At 43.2% G+C, this 13,147-nt stretch overlaps 1 protein-coding gene across 4 annotated transcripts in view; it reads left to right on the top strand.

Annotated features, from left to right (window-relative positions):
• The window catches only part of pik3cg (phosphatidylinositol-4,5-bisphosphate 3-kinase, catalytic subunit gamma), a 50,911-nt gene that overhangs the window by 19,375 nt on the left and 18,389 nt on the right, over positions 1-13,147 (top strand). For all 4 annotated transcript variants that reach the window (XM_073026664.1, XM_073026665.1, XM_073026661.1 and 1 more), the window contains 4 exons: positions 1,537-1,602; positions 2,299-2,524; positions 5,471-5,574; positions 11,388-11,534. In XM_073026664.1, coding sequence (XP_072882765.1) covers positions 1,537-1,602; positions 2,299-2,524; positions 5,471-5,574; positions 11,388-11,534 — 543 coding nt within the window. The remainder of the gene's footprint in view (positions 1-1,536; positions 1,603-2,298; positions 2,525-5,470; positions 5,575-11,387; positions 11,535-13,147) is intronic.

Genomic DNA, 13,147 nt, shown 5'->3' with positions numbered 1-13,147 from the left:
CCACACTGTTACACTGACACACTCAACACCACTCACAGTAACATTGATACACCCCACACCCTTCACTTTATTGCTGACAAACCCCACACCCCTCACTGTAACACGGACACACCCCACACCCCTCACTGTGACACTGATACACCTCAGACACTTCACTAAGACTGATACACCCCACACCTTGCACTGTAATTCTGATACACCCCACACCCTCATTGTAACATTAATACACCCCACACTGTTACTTTGATACACCCAAACCCCTCACTGTAACACTGATACACACCACACCCCTCACTGTAACACTGACACACCTCACATCCCTCACTGTAACACTGACACACCTCACATCCCTCACTGTAACATTAATACACCCCACACCCCTCACTGTAACACGGACACACCCCACACCGATCACTGTAAAACTGATACATCCCACACCCCTCACTGTGACACTGATACACCTCACACTCCTCACTGTGACACTGATACACCTCACACTCCTCACTGTGACACTGACACACCCCACACCCCTCACTATGACACTGATACACCTCACACTCCTCACTGTGACACTGATACATCCCACACCCCTCACTGTGACACTGATACATCCCACACCCCTCATTGTAACATTGATACACACCACACCCCTCACTGTAACATGGACACACCCCACACCCCTCACTGTAACACTGATACATCCCACACCCCTCACTGTGACACTGACACACCCCACACCCCTCACTGTGACACTGATACACCCCACACCCCTCACTGCGACACTGATACATCCCACACCCCTCACTGCGACACTGATACATCCCACACCCCTCACTGCGACACTGATACACCCCACACCCCTCACTGTAACACTGATACACCTCACACTCCTCACTGTAACATGGACACACCCCACACCGCTCACTGTAAAACTGATACATCCCACACCCCTCACTGTAACACTGATACACCTCACTGTAACACTGATACATCCCACACCCCTCACTGTGACACTGATACATCCCACACCCCTCACTGTAACACTGATACATCCCACACCCCTCACTGTAACACGGACACACCCCTCACTGTAACACGGACACACCCCTCACTGTAACACGGACACACCTCACACCCCTCACTGTAACACTGATACACCTCACACCGCTCGCTGTGACACTGACACACCCCACACCCCTCACTGTAACACTGATACACCTCACACTCCTCACTGTAACACGGACACACCCCACACCGCTCACTGTAACACAGACACTCCCCACACCCCTCACTGTGACACTGAATCACTCCATACCACTCATTGTAACATTGACTCACTCCATACCACTCACTGTAACACTGCCACACCCCACACCCTGCACTGTAAGATTAATATACCCCAGCACCTCTCAACGTAACACAGACCCACCTCAATCATCTTGACTTTCACTACATTGAAGTACATGGTTATTGTTGTTTAGTAACCCTAGCTGCATGGCATCTACTGACTCAAATGGTACTTTAATCTGATTTCAGGCAGTCAAGTTTGAGCCCTACCATGACAGTGCCCTTGCACGATTTCTCCTGAAAAGAGCATTAAGAGTGAGTATTTAATTGCTGATTGCCAATTTCAAAGAACGTTTTTCATTTTCTACTGCAGTTGTACAAGGCCTTGGTGAGACCACACCAAGAATATTGTGTGCAGTTTTGGTCCCCTAATCTGAGGAAAGACATTCTTGCCATAGAGGGAGTACAGAGAAGGTTCACCAGATTGAATCCTGGGATGGCAGGACTTTCGTATGAAGAAAGACTGGATCGACTAGACTTATACTCACTGGAATTTAGAAGATTGAGGGGGGATCTTATTGAAACATATAAAATTCTAAAGGGATTGAACAGGCTAGATGCAGGAAGATTGTTTCCGATGTTGGAAAAGTCCAGAACGAGGGATCACAGTTTAAGGATAAAGGGGAAGCCTTTTAGGACCGAGATGAGGAAAAACTTCTTCACACAGAGAGTGGTGAATCTGTGGAATTCTCTGCCACAGGGAACAGTTGAGGCCGGTTCATTGGCTATATTTAAGAGGAAGTTAGATATGGCCCTTGTGGCTAAAGGGATCAGGGGGTATGGAGAGAAAGCAGGTACAGGGTTCTGAGTTGGATGATCAGCCATGATCATACTGAATGGTGGTGCAGGCTCGAAGGGTCAAATGGCCTACTCCTGCACCTATTTTCTATGTTTCTATGTTTCTATTTTTATTCCTCCCAGAATTTAAAGGAAAAATCTCTTGCTCTATAGAGTAAACGGATCGGCCATTTTCTTTTCTGGTTTTTGAGAAGTGAAGTGGCTGGATCGATGCACTATCGCCAGCGGTTCGCAGTAATTCTGGAGGCATACCTGCGAGGCTGTGGTGCAGCCATGCTGAGAGACTTCAGGAAGCAGGTTCAGGTGATGGAAACCCTGCACAAAGTGACACTGGAGATAAAGAATGTCACTGCTGAGAAATATGACGTTTCACCTCAAGGTATGTTGACCATCTTTGGCTGCAAGTGATGATACAATAATTCTTCATGCAATCACTGCTACCTGTGATGGAGGTTAATTTCACACATAAAATCTATTTGTGTAACCATTCTTGGCACTGCTATTTGAAGAATATTCCTGTCTTTGGTGGGAGATATTGCTGTAGTGCCTCAGGGATCTGTTCTGGTACCCATACTCTTCATGATTTTTATAAATGACCTGGATAAGGAAGTGGAGGGATGGGTTAGTAAGTTTGCTGATGACACTAAGGTTGGAGGTGTTGTGGATAGTGTAGAGGGCTTGTCAGAGGTTACAGCAGGACATTGATAGGATGCAAAATTCATCTGAGAAGTGGGAGGTGGAGTTCAACCCTGATAAGTGTGAAGTGGTTCATTTTGGTAGGTCAAATATGATGGCAGAATATAGTATTAATAGTAAGATTCTTGGCAATGTGGAGGATCAGAGGGATCATGGGGTCTGAGTCCATAGGGCGCTCAAAGCAGTGATTAAGAAGGCGTATGGTGTATTGGCCTTCATCAATCGTGGAATTGAATTTAGGAGCCGAGGTAATGTTGCAGCTATATAGGAACCTGGTCAGACCCCACTCGGAGTACTGTGCTCAGTTCTGGTTGCCTCACTACAGGAAGGATGTGGAAGCCATAGAAAGGGTGCAGAGGAGATTTACAAGGATGTTGCCTGGATTAGGGAGCATGCCTTATGAGAATAGGTTGAGTGAACTCGGCCTTATTCTCCATCGCACCAAGGAAAAGAGAGGTGACCTGACAGAGGTGTATAAGATGATGAGAGGCATTGATCATGTGAATAATCAGAGGCTTTCTCCCAGGGCTGAAATGTTTGCCACAGGAGGACACAGGTTTAAGGTGCTGGGGAGTAGGTACAGAGGAGATGACGGGTAAATTTTTTTTACTCAGAGAGTGGTAAGTATGTGGAATGGTGGTGGAGGCGGATACGATAGGGTCTTTTAAGAGACTTTTGGATAGGTACATGGAGCTTCCAAGGTAGGGACATGTTTGGTACAACATTGTGGGCCGAAGGGCCTGTAATGCGCTATAGGTTTTTAATGTTTCTATGAGTTCTATTGTATTGAGAAGTTGATTAACTAGACACTGTTTGATGAGTAAACTGATCTGAAAGTTTAGACTGCCTCTCTAATGTCAATTGTGTTCTTGTATCAAAATGAAGATTTATCAGGTGGTTAGCCTGCAATGAATAGTGCAACTGGTTATACAATGAATTTTCCCCTTTTTGGAAAATGATTAAGTCCAGTCCAAACTAAGAGAACAATGGTGTCTTCCATCACTAGGTGTTTGAATTCTGGGAAATAAATTGAGCTCCCACAATTTCATATAGTGTTCCATTAAATTGACCTTGGAATAGATAGAAAGACTTACTTTAAAGGAAGAGGAAGTATGATCTAATTAGAATTCCCTGCCCAAGGAAGCAGTAGAGGTTACCTTATTAAATATATTTAAGGCAGAGTTAGATAGATTTTTGCATAATAGGGGAAAATAAGTTTTTGGGAAAAGGTAGGTAAGCAGGGTTGAGTTCACAGTGAGATCAGGCATGATTTTATTAAATAGCGGAGCAGGCAACAAGCCAGTTGGTCTACTCCTCCTGCTACTTCTTAAGTTCTGAGGTTTTTAAGGCCATCAAGTGTGTGTTTATTAAACACATCAGAAAATAAACATGGCAGAGCTGTAAACAAAGAACTGGGAAAATTAATTCAGAAAACAGAAAATGAACGAAGTAGTTTTCAGATCAGGCAGTATCTGTGGAAAGAGTAACAAGTAACAGTTCAGGTTCAAGACAGGAGACGATGCTGGTTGGATTATTCTTCCAAAGTGTGATCACAGCTGAGATGATCTGAATAACTTCTCTCAGCGTATGGACTGGGTATAAATTCATAAAGGAAAGGGAGAAACACAATGGATTGAATTCAGCACAAACCAACCACTAAAAATACCCCCAAATCGAAATATCTTTCAGTAGTTTGAAAGTCTTGTCCCTACATGCCTTTGGGTAACTGCAATATTGTTCAAATGTATGTAGGAAACTCACAGGCCAATTTGAACCCCATCAGCAATATAATCGTGACGAGATTATTTGTTTCATTAAGATGATTGAAGATGCTAACTTCCCACTTATAGACAATAGACAATAGGTGCAGAAGTAGACCATTCGGCCCTTCGAGCCTGCACCGCCATTCTGAGATCATGGCTGATCATCTACTATCAATACCCGGTTCCTGCCTTGTCCCCAAATCCCTTGATTCCCCTATCCATAAGATACCTATCTAGCTCCTTGAAAGCATCCAGAGAATTGGCCTCCACTGCCTTCTGAGGCAGTGCATTCCAGACCCCCACAACTCTCTGGGAGAAGAAGTTTTTCCTTAACTCTGTCCTAAATGACCTACCCCTTATTCTCAAACCATGCCCTCTGGTACTGGACTCTCCCAGCATCTGGAACATATTTCCTGCCTCTATCTTGTCCAATCCCTTAATAATCTTATAAGTTGCAATCAGATCCCCTCTCAATCTCCTTAGTTCCAGCATGTACAAGCCCATTCTCTCTAACCTCTCTGCGTAAGACAGTCCGGACATCCCAGGAATTAACCTCGCGAATCTACACTGCACTTCCTCTATAGCCAGGATGTCCTTCCTTAACCCTGGAGACCAAAACTGTACACTTCTTTTCAGGAGATCTTTAATAGCCATCTAAGAGTAGGTGGGTCCTCAGTTTAACTACTTTTGAAAGCATCCCATGGGGACAGAACTCCCAGGGTGCTGCACTGAAATATTGACTTGGAATGTCGTGGTCAAGCCACATGCTCAGGCAAGAGCGTAATTGCTCTGAGGCAGGAGTTGTGAAGTCAGAAATGCCTTCATAAATGCTGTACAGTACCTAACTGAACCCATTTTATTTGTAGCCATCCTGCAGTTAAGGCATAAGCTGGAGAAACTCCAATCCACCGATTTCCCTGAAGATTTCCGGATTCCGTATGATCCTGGCCTCCGTGCTGGTGCACTTGTGGTAGGTCACGCCTGTGGGAGATTAAACCTGAGGGAGGTCACACCCATGGTGGGTCACGCCCATGGGAGGTCTCAGCTGTAGTAAATCACACTTGTTATGGGGAAACTTTTCCCAGTTTCCTTAGACACGAAAATGCTTCTCATGTTGTCAAGAGTGTGTGTCAAGCTGAACTACAGAATGAACTTCACTCTGATGACAACTTTAATTGCTCGGTAGTCCTCACTGAAAAGACTGCGTAAAATTGTGGATCTGACACTTGACCCAACATCCTATTGCTATGAGTAACCAGCTTGAGAATCTGGTCATTACAAATTGTCTTGAATCCTCCAAATAGATGTCGGATGAGATCTTAAACAGAAGTGCCTGAACCATTTTTTCTCTGAATATCTAGGTCATGGTCACTCTCAGATTCCTAGGCTGCTGATCTCTGACGTGTCTCATGTTTTGCTGCACATTGCAGTGTTAGGAATATCTTCTCAACTCCACGCTCAAGGGAAGGCGACCTCATCTACTTTTCCATCAGAATCAAAATCGAATCAGATTTATTATTACTGAAGTATGTTGTTTTGCAGCAGCAGTACATTGCAATACATAAAGAACTTATTATAAGTTTCAATAATGTAAAATATAAATACAGTGCAAAAAAAGAGAAAAAAGTGAGTTGGTTCATAGGTTTGCTGTTTATTCTGAAATCTGATGGCCGAGAGGAAGAGGCTGTTCGTAAAGCATTGAGTATGGGTCTTCAGGCTCCTGTACCTCCTTCCTGATGGTAGTAATGAGAAGGGGGAACGTCCTGGATGGTGAGGATCCTTAACGATGGATGGCGTCTTCTTAATGCATCACCTATCCAAGGTGTCCTTGATGCTGGGGAGGCAGGTAGCCTTGATGAACTTAAACTCTCTGCAGCTTTCTTCGATCCAGTGCAAGGCCCCTCCAAACCAGACAGTGATGCAACCAGTCAGAATGCGCTCCACTGTAGATATTTGCTCGAGTCTGGTGGCATACCAAACACCTCATGAAATAGAGCTGCTGGTATGCCTTTTTTCATAATTGCAACAATACGTATGTTAGGCCAAGGTCGATCTTCAGAGATGTTGGCACCCTCGATCACTGTTCCCTATAAGCTGTGTGGGTGCGTGGCTGTGCAGACACTGAAACGCCCCTGCACACGTAGCCCTTGTTTCCTTTATATAATCTTAATATAAAGTGCCATGCAGTTTTCAGACTGTGAAGAAATTTCCTGTTCAGAGCAATCCAGCTGTAAAACAAAATTAGAGAGAACATTACCCAGGAACCTTATTTATTCTTTCCACTGCTGACCCCTCAATGAGGTCTCGCATGTATTCCCTTGATTTCCCCTTCCTGAACTGAACAATCACTTACTTGTTCCTCCCCTACCACACCCATCAGTATTACTCCTCAGAGGGTGTGCACTTTGCCCTCTGTCCCTGAGCTGTCTGTTCAATAGTTCAGTGGTTCCATTTAATATCAGAGAATGTATACAATATACAACAGAAATTCTCATTCTTATCCTTCAGACACCCACAAAAACAGAAGAGTGCCCCAAAGAATGAGTGACAATTAAAATGTTAGAACCCCGACCAGTCCCACGCACAAGCTGCAGCAAAGCAATGACCCTAGCCCTCCCCCATTTTCTTCAGCAGAAAAGCATCAGACCCTCCCCACCGAGCAAGCAATAGCAAAGCCCCCAAGAAAGACCATAATCTGTATACATCAAAAAATAATCGTTCACCTGACAATTCGATATACTGTACCATATTCATTATTCTCCCTCTCTCTCATAGAGTGGTCTTCCACAATGAGAAGGGAGACTAACAAGACAAATAAAGACACTGATTTACAGTGTTAAAGTTTTACTTATCACATTTTTTCCTGAAGTCTCTGACTCAAGAATCAGCAACAAGCTCTCCCCCACCAATGAGAGAAAGGGAGCGAGCATGTGATTCACTCAGTATAGAGACCTCCGACAGCTGATCTGCTGTTCCCGATGTCCCATTTACTCCTGCAATGCTTCAGTCAGTGGCACTGGCATAGAATCAGCTTGTTGCCAGAGCTGCAAAGCCTCAGGCATGTTTGTCTCCTAGGCCGTGTCCTTGGGACATTGAGAAACAGCTGGTGTTGAGTCCCGAGCATGGGTCTCATCGCCACAAAGAATCAACGTTTGAGTGTAGCTCTCAGTCAGGCTCTTCGACAGAACCACGTCCACATTAAAAAGGAAAAGAGAGATGTTAAAGGTAGAAATGAGCTGTTTCTTCAGATGAGCTCGAAGAAGAGGTTGCTGTCCAGTGTTACCCATTTCACACTGGTTTCTTTCATTCTAATAGCTCAGGGAATGTTAGCTTCCTGAGGGGGCTCAATCTGAAATATTGACTGTCCACTTCTCCCATAAATGCTGCTTGACCAGCTGGAGTTCCTCCGCCCTTTGAGTGTTGGTCCACATTCCAGCATCTGCAGTTTCTTTTGTCTCCAGGAACATGATAGCTGCTTGCATTTTAAACTCAAAGCTGTCAGCTTCATCGCTGGAAAGCATGTTTAAGTCAATAGGGTCATAGAATCATAGAAAAGTACAGCAGAGTCTATCAGCCCATCAAGTCAAGTTGCTTTTATTGTCATTTCAACTATAACTGCTGGTACAGTACACAGTAAAAACAAAACAACGTTCCTCCAGGACCATGGTGCTACATGAAATAACACAAAACTCAACTAGACTACCTGAAACAGACAGACAGACATACTTTATTGATCCCGAGGGAAATTGGGTTTCGTTACAGCCGCACCAACCGAGAATAGTGAAGAAATATAGCAATATAAAACCATAAATAATGAAATAATAATAAGTTAATCATGCCAAGTGGAAATAAGTCCAGGACCAGCCTATTGGCTCAGGGTGTCTGACACTCCGAGGGAGGAGTTGTAAAGTTTGATGGCCACAGGCAGGAATGACTTCTTATGTCGCCCAGTGTTAAGTCTTGGTGGAATGAGTGTCTGGCTGAATGTACTCCTGTGGCTAACCAGTACATTATGGAGTGGATGGGAGTCATTGTCCAAGATGACATGCAACTTGGACAGCATCCTCTTTTCAGACACCACCGTCAGAGAGTCCAGTTCCACCCCAACAACATCACTGGCCTTACGAATGAGTTTGTTGATTCTGTTGATGTCTGCTACCCTCAGCCTGCTGCCCCAGCACACAACAGCAAACATGATAGCACTGGCCACCACAGCCTCGTAGAACATCCTCAGCATCGTCCGGCAGATGTTAAAGGACCTCAGTCTCCTCAGGAAATAGAGATGGCTCTGACCCTTCTTGTAGACAGCCTCAGTGTTCTTTGACCAGTCCAGTTGATTGTCCATTTGTATCCCCAGGTATTTGTAATCCTCCACCATGTCCACACTGACCCCTTGGATGGAAACAAGGGTCACCGGTGCCTTAGCCCTCCTCAGGTCCACCACCAGCTCCTTAGTCTTTTTCACATTAAGCTGCAAATGATTCTGCTCGCACCATGTGACAAAGTTTCCCACCGTAGCCCTATACTCAGCCTCATCTCCCTTGCTGATGCATCCAACTATGGCAGAAACAACACAAAACTACACTAGACTACAAGAAACAACACAAAACTACATTAGACTTCAGACCTACACAGGACTACATAAAGTGCACAAAAACAGTGCGAGACAGTACAATAATTAATAAACAAGACAATAGGCACAGTAAAGGGCAAGTTACAATATAATAAATAATGTAAATGTAAACAATGGTTTAGCAGGAATTGAGAAAGAAATGATCAAAAATTGCAAAGGGAGTGGAGTGTGAGTATGTGTACACACATACGTACATACAGGTACAGAAGCCTGAAGCCACACACTCAGCAATTCAGGAACAGCTTTTTCCCCTTTTTGCAAGTTTTAAAAAAATCTATTCAATATATGTAATATTTACTTGTTTATTTATTATTATTATTGTTTTTATTTATTTTATGTGTGTGTATATGTGTATGTGTATATATATCTATATATAGATATATAGATATATATATATATCTATTCCTTTTTTCTCTGCTAGATTATGTATTCCATTGAACTGCTGCTGCTAAGTTAACAAATTTCATGTCACATACCGGTGATAATAAACCTGATTCTGATTCTTGCATGGAAGACCTATGGTTATACATGAGGTTGGAGCTGAAGGTCCCTACTTCCAGAAAAGGTCACCCAGTTAGTTGTCAGTTTACTGTAGGCTTGTATATGTTCACACTCAAAGGCTGAGCTCCGTGTTATGGCCGACTCCTTCTCTGAACATGTATTATTGGATGGGTCTTCTAGTAAACATCAGAAAGATGAAGATCCTCACCTTGCAGTACTACCCTCTGACAAACAATACCTATGACAAGAATTACGGGATCCAGCACTTCATGAAGACGGACTATTGTGGGAAAATTCAACTCAACTGTTTTGCCATCACAACCTTTGACCAACTAAAGAAAGATGGTTTGAAGATGTTGAGCTTGCCAGCAGGCTCATAGCTTGCCAAGCAGCAGTAATCTCTGCATCACACACAAAAAGCTGGAGGAACTCAGCAGGTCTGGTAGCATCTACAGAAAGGAGTATAGTCGACGTTTCGGGCTGAGACCCTTCATCAGGACTGTTCAAGATGCTGCCTGGTCTGCTGAGTTCCTCCAGCATTTTGTGTGTGTTGCTTGGATTTCCAACTTCTGCAGATTTTCTCTTGTTAACAGTAATCTCTGTCCTGCTGTATGCATTGGACTTATAGGTAACACAGTGTATGGACTTCAAAGAATGGAGAGAAATCACCAATAACCAGCCCTGCAAAACCCTCCAAATGTGAGAATTCTTCCAAATGCTCCAGGTGAACCATTGCCAGTCCCCTCTTCCAATACCAAACATCCCTGGTACCAAGGATCTAATTACACTCACCCAGCATCAGTGTCCAGGCGCTCTGCTCATGGGAAGAGATTTCAAAATTCCCTTGGTCAAAATGTAACATCCTCATTGGCCCATGAGAATTGCTGGCTCATGATTGCTCATAATGGAAAAGAGACCTCTTTGACAGAAGAGACTGCAGATGCTGGAATCTGCAACAACAAAGCATGTGCTGTGGGTCAGGCAATGTCTGTGGAAGGAAAGGAACCATAAATGTTTCAGGTCAAAATATTGCGTCTGGCCAACAGGAGAGACAGAGGTCAGGTACAAACAACAGCATCCTAATCTACTCACCTACCTGCCTCCTCAAGCACCCTGAGACCCATCCATGGCAGGATCTATGGATCCCACAGAGAACTCCTTAGTCATCTCGCCATCCACAGAACTGGAATGGAAGCAAGTCGTCATTGACCCCATAGCACTGTAAAGGGAAAGAAGAAGGAAGTGAGCCATTGAAAGATTTGCTTTTAATAATGATTTAGTCTTTCCCTATCTGAACACAGCCAGTCTCATTGATTATCAATATTATTCCAGTTTTTAATATCCAAAATCAATATTCAAAAGGAGCATAAAAGTACTTATCCATTCCTGTATAAATCTATGTAGGATGAGAACTTTGATCATCCCTTCATTAGCTGTGGTTGCCTACAGAATGATTTATCGCCAGTGAGGTACCTATGACAGTATAGTGGAGAAATACGCATCTGTTTTAATGGCATTATCAAGTGAGACACATGGTACAGCCACATCAATTGCAGTATACCTTGACCAATATCCAGAACAACAGAAATACAGAGTAAATTCCTGCCAGTGCTCAGAATGGGGGAAAAAAAATATTGTCTGATCTACAGGTGGACAAATGTAAAGTAATGCCGTCAAAGAAGAAGCCTTTGTGGCTGGAGTTCAAGTGTGCTGACCCTACGTCTATATCTAAGGACACCATTAGCATCCTCTTTAAACATGGAGATGACCTGCGTCAGGACATGCTGATCATACAGGTAATACTCACTGCAGTGTAGGCTCCACATTTGGACACCTGGTACTACAAATCAATACCCTTCATTGTACCACCTTCTAATACAATATCATGCACTATAATGGATTCAAGTTCACAGATACACATAAATCTCCTTTATAGCATACATTGTTACTTATCTCACATAGTATTATCTCACTCTCAGATGTAATACTTGATCCATGCTTTCTTCCACAAGACTTTGTCACAATCTCTGATACCCTGCACAGTAACATTCTGCTCTCTTTCACACCTCTTATTCTCTGCTACTCTGCTTTCTCTAACACTTCTGTATCTCACAACTCTCTTTGTGGCAGTACCCCAGTCCTGTCACTATAATATTTGGAAAGTCTTGTTGCTTTAACTTCCAATATGAGGATGCAGGAGTATACTCTTTTTAAAAAAAATAAATAAATAAAATAAATCTGAAGGGCGGAACGGGAATGAGATAGGTTTGGCAGTGAAGATTAAGGAGAATCTGAAGAGATTTTATAAATATATTAAGAGGCAAAGAGTAACTACAGAGACAATAGGATCTCTCTGGGATTCAAGTAGGCATATATGTGTGGAGCTGCAGGAGACGAGCAAGGTCCTAAATGAGTATTTCTCCTCTATTTTTACCATGAGTAAAGACTTTGGAATTTGAGATACTTGATGAGGATGTCTTGGTGATAGTCTGCATTACAGCAGAGGAGGTGCTGATTGTCTTAAATGTATGAAGCTTGATAGATATACAGGGGCTGATTAGGTACAGTATATCCAAGAACTGTGAGAAACAAGGGAAAATTTTCAGGAGTCCTAGCTAAGAAACATGTATCATCACTATCCACAGGTGAGGTGCCAGAGTAGTGGAGGGTGGCTATTTTTGCGCCTTTATTTAAGAAAGGCTCCAAATAAGAGCCTTATTATAGTCCAGTGAATCTAACATCTGTGGTAGGTAAGTTACTGGAGGAGTTTCTGACCTGGGAATCAGATGTACATACACTCGAGCACCTGGCAATTCACGTGCTCTCAGAATTTTATATGAGATCACCTTTATCTATACTCAGAGAATGCAGGCTGATTCTAGAACATAGAACATAGAAATCTACAACACATTACAGGCCCTTCAGTCCACAATGTTGTGCCAACCATGTAACCTACTCCAGAAAATACCTAGAATTACCCTACTGCACAGCCCTCTATTTTTCTAAGCTCCTTGTAACTATCAAAGAGTCTCTTAAAAGACCCTATTGTATCCACTGTTGCCAGCAGTGCATTCCACCCACCCACTACTCTTTGTGTGATTCTACCCAGTTTCTTCTTCAAAGGCACCTCTTCATTCCAGGAGTGAATGAAATAATTCTGATGAAGGACCCTGACCTGAAATGCTCACTGTTTCTCTTTCCACAGATGCTGCCTGACATTATGATTGTTTACAACAATGTTTTTATTTTTTTTAAATGATTACCGTTAATATGACCTGAAAATGTCTTGATTATTCTTTGCCAGTTTCCAATCCCCTTCTAATCTTCAGGCTGAGGAATGAGATTTATTCCTTTGCAAGGGGGGACATAGGGTCAGGAGAAGTAGAGTCTGTGTGGATAGAACTGAGGA

The sequence above is a fragment of the Hemitrygon akajei genome, chromosome 22 (assembly GCF_048418815.1).
Source record: "Hemitrygon akajei chromosome 22, sHemAka1.3, whole genome shotgun sequence".
Lineage (NCBI taxonomy): Eukaryota > Metazoa > Chordata > Chondrichthyes > Myliobatiformes > Dasyatidae > Hemitrygon > Hemitrygon akajei.
The sequence above is the reverse complement of the archived record's forward strand: the minus strand, read 5'-3'. Positions and strand labels throughout refer to the sequence as shown.